Raw genomic sequence first — 12,699 nt, 5'->3', positions numbered from 1 at the left:
TCTTTTCTTTTCTTGGAGTAAATATATTTGCTCAACAGTACAATACCTGTCACAGACAACTCAAATTGAACAGATTTCTCAACCAACCCCATCTGATAAATCAGAAATTATTTTAGCAAATAAAATACACCTCTGCAACTTAGAAGAAGAAAGTCAAAATTATTTCTCACAGAATTAGAAACTTAGTTTAAAGTTCACATATACACCAAAATTAAGTAACTGCATGCAGGTGAAGTACTGCCTATCAAGTGAACTATGGCTAGTCAAATCACAGTCTGATATTGGTCCTTTTCTTAACATGGGTCCGCTTTTTGGTCATTCGCAAGTCAGAAATTCTCCACATTGGTAAATGGTAATATATCCATGCCTCTAGAAAAAGCAAAACCCTAATGATCAGAACAAATTACTGCAGGGCATGAGAATTCAATAAACAAAGAAACAAAAATTAGCAGGGGTGTTTATAGTACCTCAAAGAAATAGCGCCGAGGGGAAGCTGATGCAACATCCATTGTTAACTCAATAAAGGATTTTAATTTCACAGGGGATAATGGCGGATTCAGAAAATCATGATTCTCTGCATCTCTAGGCTGAACCTGCAAACAAGTATTTGGAGAAACAAATGTAAACAAACAACTCACAAGCAAATTCAGAAAATATGCTTCAACTATTTAGAAACAAGCAGCAAATCTTGCCATGCATCAATGAAACAACATCCACAAGCTCTTTCATGATGGTGGTGAGAACCTAAGCCCTGAAAAGGAAGTCTTTGGATGTGAACCTATAATGCCCTCTCAACATCATCAGAGGTAGTATTGTTCATCAAGGGCATCAAGCATGTGATTATCTAATTAACTCCATGCGTCTATACACTATGTATAAACAAACTCACAACTCGAATGGGATGTAATGAAGCAAAAGGAGCCCACTAAAGGCTCAAAAGGGGAAAAGTTGTGGTAAGTAACAGTGAGCATAGAAAATACAATAATAACACAAGGGAGAACAGTTATGGCATGTTATAATGAGAACATGTAAATCTACGAAAAACACTTAAATTAGAGAACCACCCACAGTGATGTATGATTCAGGGTTCAAACTACAGCGCCTGATAAAAGCATCAAGTGCAGCAGGACTTTGGCCAGGAAGCACCTCAAGAACACCACCCACTTCATAATCTATTGACTGCAAAAGAAACAATGATAAATAAATTTAAAAGAAAGAAAGTTTCAGAGGTTTATATAGATTGAATGTAACTGTATATGGAAATGTCAACAATTAACCAGGTTTCAGAATGTTTAGGCTAACTTACAGATGAAACAGCATCGAACTCAAAGTGGCGTACATCTTTCCCACTGTCTGGTCTGCTTAGTAGACGATTCTTGGTCTATATCAACAAATCTAAATGATCACAACTATGGAAACCAAAAGACACTATGGTTCTAGGCAATTAGGGATATTGAGCATTTGAAAGATCTAAGCAAGCAAGCAATTGGCTGACAGCATAAATTGGAGTTATCACATAAGTACACACCATGATTGAACCTTTGATCATAGTATGATCTTTTTGAAATTAAATGAATTTCCTTCTGTCTCCGGTAGTGTCTTGACTATTGTTTATTGGACTATATATATTCCCACTATCACCATCAACAAAGTTGTGATTGAATAGAATCTAGCAGAAGCCCCCTGCACAGTGGCCTCCCTAAGTTCCCTCAAGAAAGCACTTTGCCACAAAATGTCAATTTACGCTTTAGTGTTTCTTTAAAGGATTAGCAACTTCTGGAGTTTTGTTAAAGATTTAACACAATTCAGTTATTTACCATCAAATTTCAGATGTTCAAAAATTATATACCACTGAATTTGTCAGAACTTGTTTATTGCTTGAGACACAGAAAAGTACCACTGACCATTTTCAGGAAGCAGTCTGGCCTGTCGTTGCCAGAAAACTTTCCAGGAGTCATTGAGCGAGCCCTCTCAACTTGCGTCTCAAGATACTTCAGTTCTGGTAACACCCAAAATTGGTAATTACTATTGGAGATCAATAATAAAGCTGCAAAGAACTAACCAAGATATAGACCGAGCTTACCGTATCATCACACTTAAGTTTATTCTATGCATGTAGAATGAAGAAAATTGTGATTGTAGAAAGCCTTGATTAATTAGGTTGTAAAGCAGGATTATACATCTAGAGTTGATATTATTCAGTTTATTTGCTTCTCTTCTACAGGAATTTGGTTTCCATGTTACCAAATCCTATTAGGCTAGCTTACAATTTCCATCATTAAGCGACTTTTATCCTTTCTCGGTTTATGAGGTTTCCTGACTTTTTAATTGAATGTTTCAGCTCTTTTTGTATAATATGTATACGGGGTGTGGTTCTGATCCAAGCAATTCCACGTAGGAAACAGTGTCGCATCCTCACACCCTAATACACTAACATTCTATTCCTATTTGCACATAATTGTGCAAGTTGAGCAGAGAGTAAAAATTTCACTTCCAAATAAAACAACATTTTGAAGGATATTTGTCATCGTAGCACCATCAACCACAAAGAACATACAGTAGCATGTGCGCAAAGTCAACCACCACAATCGACATTGTTATATAAGGCAAAGGAAAGGCATAGCTACTTTCTCATTCTTAGATGCTTATTTCGTTATTTGAGCTAGGGGCTACAAATAAGAGGTTTGTGACAGCATTGTCACCCATCATTTTACAACTATCAACTTTCTTTTGATCTTAAAATTCATTGAAAGAAACCATGTGCATGCTTTCATTTGTATCTGAAAACCAGATATTCAAAGAACAGCAAAGAGGTCAAGAAGCAATCAACCTTTGGCACTTGAAAGTGGTGGAATTCCTTCTTCAACATCGTGATATATAATTTGTATTTTTGGTTGATCTAAAAAAGTCGCATCTGGAGTCACGAAATCTGGGCCATTTGGAAGTAGTTTGTGATTCTTTTGATACAACATATTCCACAAGGCAGACATCCAGGGATCTAGAGCCCCTTCATGCCTATCAATGAATTTATAAACGAGCAATCAGCCTTGATTTCTGGAGGCTCACACCAAAATTAATTTTGTGCCCAAAAAGGAAAAGGAAAAGGAAAAGGAAAAGGAAAAGAAAAAGAAAAGAAAAAGAGAAAGCAAACAACAGTTGAGAAACACATAGTTCAAAAGGCTACATCCAAAGAAAGATTGTGGCAAGTGAAGCATGAAACTCTGTAGCAAATAAGATAAAGGAACAGCAATAAAAAATATATCATGAGAAAGTTTCTGTAAGTTATTGTTGACCACCAGAAGCCTGAAACATCAAGTACACAAATGATTATGTCAAACCTACACAAGGAAAGAAAAAATGAAAAGAATGAAAAGCCAGAGCCCTATCAATTTATTAAATTTCTGAGTTGTGACTTTCCAATAATAGTAGTGGTGTAAACCTTCATTTGTTTTAGCTTTCATCTCAGCACAACGCATAAATTATGTGAAAGAATTTAAAAATGTATTGTAAGGATGCATCTCTTTCAGGTACAATATTTGATTGCTTCCTATAAGTCCATCACAATCTCCTCATTTATTAAACAGTAGTTACCACACTATAGGTTGTTTGTACAAAATGCACAATCTAGCACCTAAATCATAATTCCAAAGATCATTCTACAAACCTTGGTGTTCTGTCTCTGGTTGCTACCAAGAGCCTAGCAGAACAACTACTTTATATCACTTTCCATGTCCATTTTTCAAGACTGCACACAGCAGAGTTATCGGAATCTTCCATTGCAAACGGTAAATTAATTAGGTGTCAATGATCTCGATCTCCATTTAGATCTACAAACTTCCATGCTAAAATAGCATACTTTAATACTATTATTTTCATAAAATAGTGATTACTTAATGCAGAACTCCTTCCCCATTTTTCTTATGTCCTTTTGAACTTTCCTCTTCTTCTCTTTATAATGCAAAGATGTTCCTTGGACAGCCATTAAATCACATCTGGATACTATTCTCCTTACTTAAACCGATTGAAATGATGGACAAGAAAGAAAACACAAGTACAGTATTCCAACTATAAAACCTACCGACTTCAAAGTGAAAAATATAGACCAACAACAAGCAGATGCAGTCCAGTCCTATATAAGAATATGCAACAGTCTTCAGGTAGTTCAATTTATTATTGAGTTCCAACACACAGACACACATATACAGATTGTTGAATATATAAGAAGTGAAATAGGATTTACTAGAATCCCAAACAGACTTAGGTAGTTTAATTTTTCAACAAGTCTCTGACACAATTGCAACCCATAGAATATAATATCCAAATATCACACTAGAAAAATCTTACGCAACTATCCAAAATCATGAGACACTATGTATAATGGACCAACAGTGAAAAAATTTACCCTGAAGGGTGCTGATCATCCCCCAGGCCCCTTTCAATAATTGCCGTTGCACCAAGATCTGATAGGCGCTTGTCAAGCTTCTTTGCTACAAACTACAATCAGAAAACCCTTTTATGCTACTGTGAGATGGTTTCAAGAGAAAGATTATTCAGCAAATCCGAAATATTTGATCTAAAAAGTGAGCATTGAGAAAATTTTACAATAAAACTATGGGACAGATTTTTGAAGCTGCATAATCATTAGAATTTTCATGACGTATTTATTTGATGCGTCAAATGAAGGGCTAGACCTATTATAGCTATCGTCTGAGTATGAAACCCCATACTAAATTTTATGATATTTTTGTCTAATGAAAATACAGAACATAAATAAAGAGACAGGAAGAAAACTTTTGTACTAGCAAGATGGGAATAAAATAGTAGACTTGATATGTATTATGTATCTATGGGATAGCAATATGTCATCATTATTCAATGAAATCTTCAACAAATCCAAAATGTAATAACACAAACAGGCCAAAGTGGCAGAATTCCCAAACTAATAAATTATAAAAATATTATTTCCAAAATACACGCATTACATTATACTTTTGGTAGCTCGAATCACCCAATCCAAACACAGCATAATGAACTCCTTTAAGCCACTCTCTTGTCAAATTCTTTTGCAATAAGAACCTCCAAAACCCCTGCAAAAAATTAAAACAATATAGACAGTAAAAAAACTAGGAAGTCCAATACCACAATGAAACATTTTATTCTATTATTTAAAATTACAGAAAACCTTCATGGAGTCCGGGTTGTCACCTTGGCCCGTGGTTGACACTATAAATATCACAGCCTCCTTATTTGGCAAGTCAATCTGAATTAACAAATAACACAATCAAATTAGAAACTTTAAGAGAAAATAAGTCCAGAAGTGGGTGACAGCAAACTCCTCTCTAGCTTGATGAAGAAAGAATAGGCAAATGTTACGACTCTTAAAACTACACAACATTCCCAATTAGTATATTTTGATCAATTTCCAAATTAATATTAAATAAATATTAGCATAATCAGGCAAAACAAAATAAAAACCTAGAAGTTAAAATTTATAGAAGTTCTCAAGCTGTGCTGATAATAAATGGGAACATACAGGTTGAAATTCATCAATGGAGAGGACAGAGACAGAGGGGCAGCCACGGCGCTCAGCTTCACGCCCAAGCCGCTCAGCAGCATCCATTGCATTTCCTGTTTGTGAAGCATACAATATCAGTAGCTGCTCATCAAACTTCTCCTCCATTGAGCCCATCAAGTTTTCACTGCAATAGTATCACTAGGCATTAGCTAAGGAGAACCTGCGCACAATGTATGAATATAATACAAGCAAAAATGAAGAAAGTAGAGAGATGAACAAACTTTGTTAGATTCTAGATTGATGTGTATTAATAGGAAACCAGAACTACATCATTATTGCTAAACATGTATCCTGAAGAAAACTAAAACTTTTGTCAGAAACTTATGAGAAATACAACCCAATCATTCATTCCCTTAATGGGGGCATGTTTAAAGAGCATATCCTTAGTGCTGAGTCCTATGAAACTAACGCACAAGCATGCACAAAACCCATCATATAGCATTAGTTTCTATATTTCACTATTATAAATCATCAACAGTGAAAGCGCCTTACAATTTGCAATAAACTTATAACAACAACGGGATACAAATACAATAGTCCATAAAAATGAAATACCTAGACTAACAGAGTAGCACAAGAACTGTCTGTTTCCTCTTCACAACAAAATTGAGAGAGAGATAGAGACATAAATCACAACTCTACCGTGGATGGCCATTCTACACATGACATCCAAAAGAGAGCTAAAGTCATGAACATCCTAAGCCAGAACACATAGTAATTGTCACGTCTTGTCTTTACACTCCCACAAATAAAACGTCCAGAACACGAGAACGATAAAGTCTATCATCCTTCAAATCCACTATTAATAGAGCTAATGAAGAAGGAATTTCATCAAACACATTTCCTTCAAACAAATACGACTGCGGCTTCACATTCCATTTCATAATAATTTCAAACACCCAAAGACACAAGGCGTTTATACCTGATGCGACTTGCTTTCTCCCTCCAGCTGCTGTCTTAATACAGCGCTTTGCTAAATCCCTCCGGAAAAACTGCCTCCCTGCTCAATGTCGGCCGCCATATTGGCGAAAACAAACGCTTTTTCGGGGAGAGACACGCCGTGTGACTTTTGACATTACACGTTTCTGCTTTAGCAATGGGTACTTTTCCAAAATTATTAAATTATTTTAATTTTAAATGTGCATTAGTAAAAAAGTATTAATTAAATTAATAATAAAAAATAAATATATCTATAAGACATCTTAGAGTTAACACATATTTATTAATTTAAATTTATTTAATTTAACGTATTCCATAAATAGTATAAAATAATAATTTAGAAAATTTATTGAAGTAATGACCTATTTTTATTGAGGCGGAAACACTATTTTTCTTTTTCCAGGCATTAAACTTATTATGAGGTGCAAACTGCAAAGCGCTAGTTGCCATTTGCTATATAGTTCCAACTGTCTTTTCCCCATTTTCCTTGCAAATTTGAGCGACTTTTTCTCCAGGTTTATGGAAATGTCGATTCATTAAAATCTCAAATTGTTAATTAATTACATTAAATTAAAGTATATATCAAAACCAAAGATGAGAGACAAGAATATAATCAGGGAACCAAATATGGTATGCTCCAACAATTTATTTGTCCAAATTGCACTTTTGATCTCACAAGACATCGTGTGTTGCACTTGTGGCCGCAAAACTTAAGAGATTTGGTCCCATATGATTAGTGCATGGGACCACATCGATAATATTTTCTAATCCTGTGGGTTGAATAAAAAATGTTAACTCTGTAAAGTACGGGACAAAAAGTACAAACCCCCGAATCAAAAATACAATTTTGCGGAATTTAGCTTATTTGATAGAGTTACTTGAGAATGAGTCTACACATGCAACATAAACTGATGCATGTTCCAGTCAGCAATAGGGAACTAATCCAGAGTGTGTCCAATGATAAATACACAGTTTACATGTTGAGAAATCAGGGCGTCTTTAGAATTCCATTGATATAGTTCAGCACTTCTTCCACATTAACTGTCCATGCTACTGAAATTGGGGAAAAGCCTGTCCATGGGTTGCTTGAATTCCATCTGCATCGGAATCATTTCTAGCACGATAAGAAGTGGAGTAAAATGCAAAAAAGAAAAACAGAAGTGATGATTTACGATTGTGATATCGTACTTCTTTAATCCTTGGTCCATTAGCGTATGCCCAACGCAGATGCCCTGCGTCTCTACCCTCACGACTCCCTTCTTGAAGGTAAAAAGATCCGGCCTGATGAGCGCCACAAAACTGACGGGGTCGTGAAGGAAGATTCCTGAATGATATAAATATTGATAGAATGAGTTGACGGAGATAAGAAAGAATGAGTGGGGGTGAAGAAATTCTTGAATGAATGCTTGTTTCAAAGAAGAGTACCGTAGACGCCATCAGATTTGACGTGCCAGTCGCGATAAAATTTGCACATATCACATAGCAACTGCGCGTGTCTTCCCTTGGACTGACTTAGCTCATTGAGGTGCGAGTCTGAAGACAAGATATTTAAGTGAGAAATTGTTCGTACATCAAACAGTTTGATTTATGCAATTTGAAGGGAATAACCTGTCATTTGGACTTGCGTTGTGATGTTTATGCCGACAACATCAATATTTGCCCCAGAAGTGAAAACAATATCTGCAGCTTCGGGGTCGCCATAGATCTGTCAGTTACACAAGCTCGAATTAAAATTGGACTACTTTAACAGGAATCTCTGAACTAATCGCACCCCGGATCAATGTTGAATAAAACCTCTATCAATAACAATGTATAGGAAATGAGATAACTATAAACTAGAATTATGCAAGAGAAGTGAGATGACTACAACTATTAACAGAGTGATCAGTGGAAAGAAAGTTGCATTCTCATAATCTTGGAGGCGTTAGGGTACTATTGCAAAATAAAGCTCCTCTGGAAAGCAGAAACGCAGAGTTGTAGACTACATACATTTGCTTCAGCAGCAGGATTGACATTTCCCAAAGCAAAGAAAGATCCACCAAGTATCACCACTCTTTTCACCTTTCTTGCAAAGGATGAGTCTCTCTTTATAGCCTAAATCAAGAGGAAAAAGTTACATCTTGAACAAGTACAACCAAGTCAACTTGAAAATTTAAATATTGCCCTACTTGAATTAATAAACAAGGAAACAACTTACCAGAGCGAGATTTGTTAGAGGTCCCAATGCAAGTATAGAAACTTCACCAGGAAATTCAGAAACTTTATCGACCAAAAATTCAGATGCGGATTTCCCAGATTTCTTGGATTTGGGAGGAGGGAGAATGACATTGCCAAGACCATTTGAACCATGAACAAAGTCGGCAATACGTGGTGGTCCTCTCTGTTTAAAGTGCAAAAGTATGGTCAAGCTATAGAGAGTACAACAAAGGTTGACCGTATATGATGGCATCTTAACCGATAACATAAAATACAAACAAGAATCTCTCCATACAATTGCATGTCACTTTAAATTGCTTGTAACTTCACTGTCCCAGTCCACTGATGTGACAAAAAAGCAAGCTGTCTAATGGAGGCCAACACACGGGTTTGCCCCAAAGCATGCTGAGAAATAGACAACGTCTAGAAGAGTTTTAAACAAATTACTTGGTCAGCCAAAGGAATCTTATTCCATCTGAGATGTTTTTGCCAGAACTAACATATAAATCAAAGTACACTCCCGTTCATCCTTTTGATTCTCAGGCTACTTCGGGTGTTTTAGTCCAGAATCTAGGAAACATATTCAACTTGGCTCTCAGAACACATATAAGCAAAGTCCTTTTCAAATTGGAGATAATAATACTCAAGATGCAATAAAGAAAAGCATAAAACCCAGAAGTAAACAGCAAATACAAAAAATAAGATCTATTTCTGTTAAAAGTAAAACGAACCAAGAAAGGCATGCAATTCAGTCATCGCAACCAATAAAATGATGGTTAACTGTAGAACTATTTCTTTTTACCTTTAATGGTTCGGAACTACCCTCTGCCACAGGAACATCAGGACATCCAGCAATCTCACACTATCCTTTTGCATTAAAATAGTAAGTGATCACGGACATATCCCAAAGACATGACCTGAAGCACATATATATACTAGCCAGACAGAATTAACTAACCAGAAATACATACCAGAAGCAATGCATTGCGTGTGGCATCTTCTGTAGTGACATTGCCAAATATTGTTGTTAATCCTAATATCTCTAATTCCGGTGACTGAAATGCCATTAATATCGCCATGCTATCATCTGCATACCAACAGAAGGCACTCTATTGTTTCAGAATTGACTTTGCAATGTATTTCTGGCATGTACGATCACAAGCCCAGTTTTGCTGCTGTTAACAAGTTTAGATAAATAATATGGTAGCAGGTCTTAAGCACCCAAATGGAGAACACTACGTAACCTGCTTAAGTCTGATCTTCTATGAAACTAAGTTGAACCCTTCAAGTTCTCCCAGTATTCCCTATTCATACTGGAGCCACTTTCAACATTCCACTTATTAACTCATACATTAAAAACGGCTACCCTCTTTGTAGGAATTGAAACAAAAGCATTATTTCATACCACTTTCGCATGCATACAAGTCTTACATGCCAATATCTAGAGATCCTACTTGCATCTTTTCCAAAGTTAGTAGAAGTAGAAAAAGCAACGAACTTATCTGATTCACCAAGCAAATATATCATATATATTTGAGGTGGAAAGTCATGTTAGCAAGAGAAGTGATCAAACAAAATAAAATGCCCCACAATTAGAAAAGTAGGAAATTCTGCATATGTTCATGACAACTAAAGAAAATTGTATAGATTGACATCTCTCATTGATACTTTAAAGTTTCCTCTAAACAGAAATCATGCACTCCCAGTTCCCATTTAGTTTTCTATCCTTCATTTCAGTAAGTTCTCGTTTTTGTCTTGCACATAAACATTGAGGCTCTCCCATCGCATCTGTGCTTATCTGAGAAACTGCAAAAAGGCTCAAAGTGCCACCAAACCTTCCTCCCCCACCCCCACCCCCCCAACCCAAACACAAAATCCACTCAACTAAACCCCTTATTCACTGAATCAATCTTATCAATTTAATCACAATGTCTACGTCCTAATAGCTTCTACTAGTTCTTTGAGAAAACCCCACAAAAGCCTGAAGCCAAGCAAAGCTAAAACTAAAAAATGAAAAAAAGCCACAACAAGAAAGAAATAAAAAGAAGTTAAATTAACAAAAAATCAGCACAATCTCGAGAGGTTGGTATTACTACCCTTCTAAATTCATTGCTCATTCAAGATAAAAGAAGATCAATTGAGAAGTCATGAAAAGATGCTACATTTTGAAATTGCAGCAGTATAGAACAGTGAACCAATTCAACATTAAATCAAAAAATTACCTAAAACCAGATTAAAACCCATGATTAAAGAAACCAAAGAATTGACCATCTCCTTACCAATTCCAGGATCGGTATCAATAACTATCTTTTCACGTTTCTTGGAAAAACAATTGTCGGAAACCACCATCCCATCAATCCCACCACTCTCAGAAATCGACATCACCACTTTTTCTTGGACAGAGAGTCCTCCAAAAGAACAAACACTTCAAATGGTCCCAGAAATTGAAATAAAATCCCAGAATTATCCTATAGCTGCATAAACACAGAACATATACTTATATATGTATATATGCACAGGAGGAGTATTTCTTAGTGAAAACAAGAAAGATAAGAATTGTACTGTCAGCTCTGACTCCGAGTCTGGCGATGAGCTGCCACTCTAATTGATTATTATTGAGTTTTAAAAAAGAGGAGTTACGATTTCTATATAAGATCATTAATCGTAACGCTTCCCACCAACCATATGAAGAACTGTCAAATAAATTCGGTAGTCTTTTCACGTACTCTTGATGACAAATGGCATACTCTAAGTGGATTTTCTGAATATTCTATATTTTATTCCCCTTGTTTTTTTAAATAAAATGTGATTAATGGCCTCGAAATTTATTTTCATTATATTCTACATGTTATTCCCCTTGTAAAACTGAATACAAATTTTAATTATCAATTCAATAATTTTTTTAGTGAAACAATGTGGATATATATATATATTTTTAATAGATTACAATTATATTATAAATTTCGATCAAAAATCAATATATTGGTTATTAATATCATATCTATAACTATGATATATGTAATTGAAGAGAATTGAATTAGTGTCGTGGTCCGCATAACCACCTTTTAGTGTTCTTCAGATATTTTTTTCCTCTCTAAAATTATATCATTATCTTTTTTTTTATGATCACTCTCTTATAAATGTAATATGAACTTAATATTTTGTATAACTTTATCAAATAATAAAATATTTAATTTAAATAATTTTAACAAATTACGCACACACTAACAGTGTCTCATAATTACTAGTATCTATGATTAAGCGGTTGTTATTACATTATAACAACACATGTACATTGATGCGTTTCGAACCCATAATCATGAGATCGTGAAGCCTTAATCTTGCGAATTAAGTTATGTGTCATAGAAATTAATACATTAAGAATCTAGCTTGTTATATTGAAATAGTTCAGATATGGTTAATTAAAAAGAAAAATTGCAGCTTTAATCGAGTTACTTAAGCCATGTACTTGAGTATAAATTACTATATATTGAAGAAAATAAATGACAAATTGAAACCTTTTTGATGCTGCAGAAAGAAGGAAAGTGGAATGTTAGAATCTTGAAGAAAGTGCTCAACCTTTTAGGGTTTCCAATTGTTTAGAATTTGAAGCTTTAGTGGGTAGATGAGGATTTGGGGTATCAATCACATGGAGTGGGAAGTATTATTTAAGCATGAACCCAATACTTTTATAAATGTGACCTTGAAAAGCATAGTGGAACCCTTCAATAAACTAATGTGGGCAGATCTCATCACATTGCTCAACTACAAATAATTATACATATACCATGTTGACTTCAAAATTATCCTACTCACCATAAATAGACGAAACCACATTTATACACACTTTGTTTGAACAATAGATCGGAGTAAGAAAAATCGTTATTTGATTGGTGAAAATATCAAGAAAAAGCTTGTAAAACTGTAATTTGTGGTTAAGTGTAAAACTCTATACATATCATACGATACGACAAATAAAAGACTATTAT

At 35.0% G+C, this 12,699-nt stretch overlaps 2 protein-coding genes across 6 annotated transcripts in view; both read right to left on the bottom strand.

Moving 5' to 3' along the window:
- LOC105174089 (NADPH-dependent diflavin oxidoreductase 1) overlaps positions 1 to 6,668 on the bottom strand; it is an 8,737-nt gene extending 2,069 nt beyond the window's left edge. The window contains exons 1-10 of one of the 4 annotated variants that reach the window (XM_011096074.2): positions 6,498 to 6,668; positions 5,534 to 5,699; positions 5,183 to 5,260; positions 4,983 to 5,087; positions 4,403 to 4,494; positions 2,831 to 3,015; positions 1,905 to 1,999; positions 1,307 to 1,381; positions 1,069 to 1,179; positions 468 to 593 (exon numbers count right to left, since the gene is read on the bottom strand). In XM_011096074.2, coding sequence (XP_011094376.1) covers positions 468 to 593; positions 1,069 to 1,179; positions 1,307 to 1,381; positions 1,905 to 1,999; positions 2,831 to 3,015; positions 4,403 to 4,494; positions 4,983 to 5,087; positions 5,183 to 5,260; positions 5,534 to 5,689 — 1,023 coding nt within the window. In that variant the 5' untranslated portion in view covers positions 5,690 to 5,699; positions 6,498 to 6,668. The other 3 variants (XM_020697927.1, XM_011096075.2, XM_020697928.1) reach the window with 3 other exon arrangements.
- On the bottom strand, positions 7,292 to 11,400 carry LOC105174088 (uridine nucleosidase 1-like). 2 transcript variants are annotated; one of them, XM_011096073.2, is made up of 10 exons: positions 11,273 to 11,400; positions 10,990 to 11,184; positions 9,682 to 9,797; positions 9,513 to 9,572; positions 8,712 to 8,894; positions 8,504 to 8,608; positions 8,123 to 8,219; positions 7,940 to 8,047; positions 7,703 to 7,838; positions 7,292 to 7,611 (listed from the first exon to the last, which is right to left on the bottom strand). In XM_011096073.2, exons 2-10 carry the CDS (start codon positions 11,090 to 11,092, stop codon positions 7,503 to 7,505), a joined length of 1,017 nt encoding a protein of 338 aa, XP_011094375.1. In that variant the 5' UTR covers positions 11,093 to 11,184; positions 11,273 to 11,400; the 3' UTR covers positions 7,292 to 7,502. The 2 variants fall into 2 exon arrangements, with proteins under 2 accessions (XP_011094375.1, XP_020553427.1); XM_020697768.1 differs by lacking the exon at positions 11,273 to 11,400 and having other exon boundaries at positions 10,990 to 11,266.

The sequence above is a fragment of the Sesamum indicum genome, linkage group LG11, assembly GCF_000512975.1.
Source record: "Sesamum indicum cultivar Zhongzhi No. 13 linkage group LG11, S_indicum_v1.0, whole genome shotgun sequence".
In the NCBI taxonomy this organism is placed as follows: Eukaryota; Viridiplantae; Streptophyta; class Magnoliopsida; order Lamiales; family Pedaliaceae; genus Sesamum; species Sesamum indicum.
The sequence above is the reverse complement of the archived record's forward strand: the minus strand, read 5'-3'. Positions and strand labels throughout refer to the sequence as shown.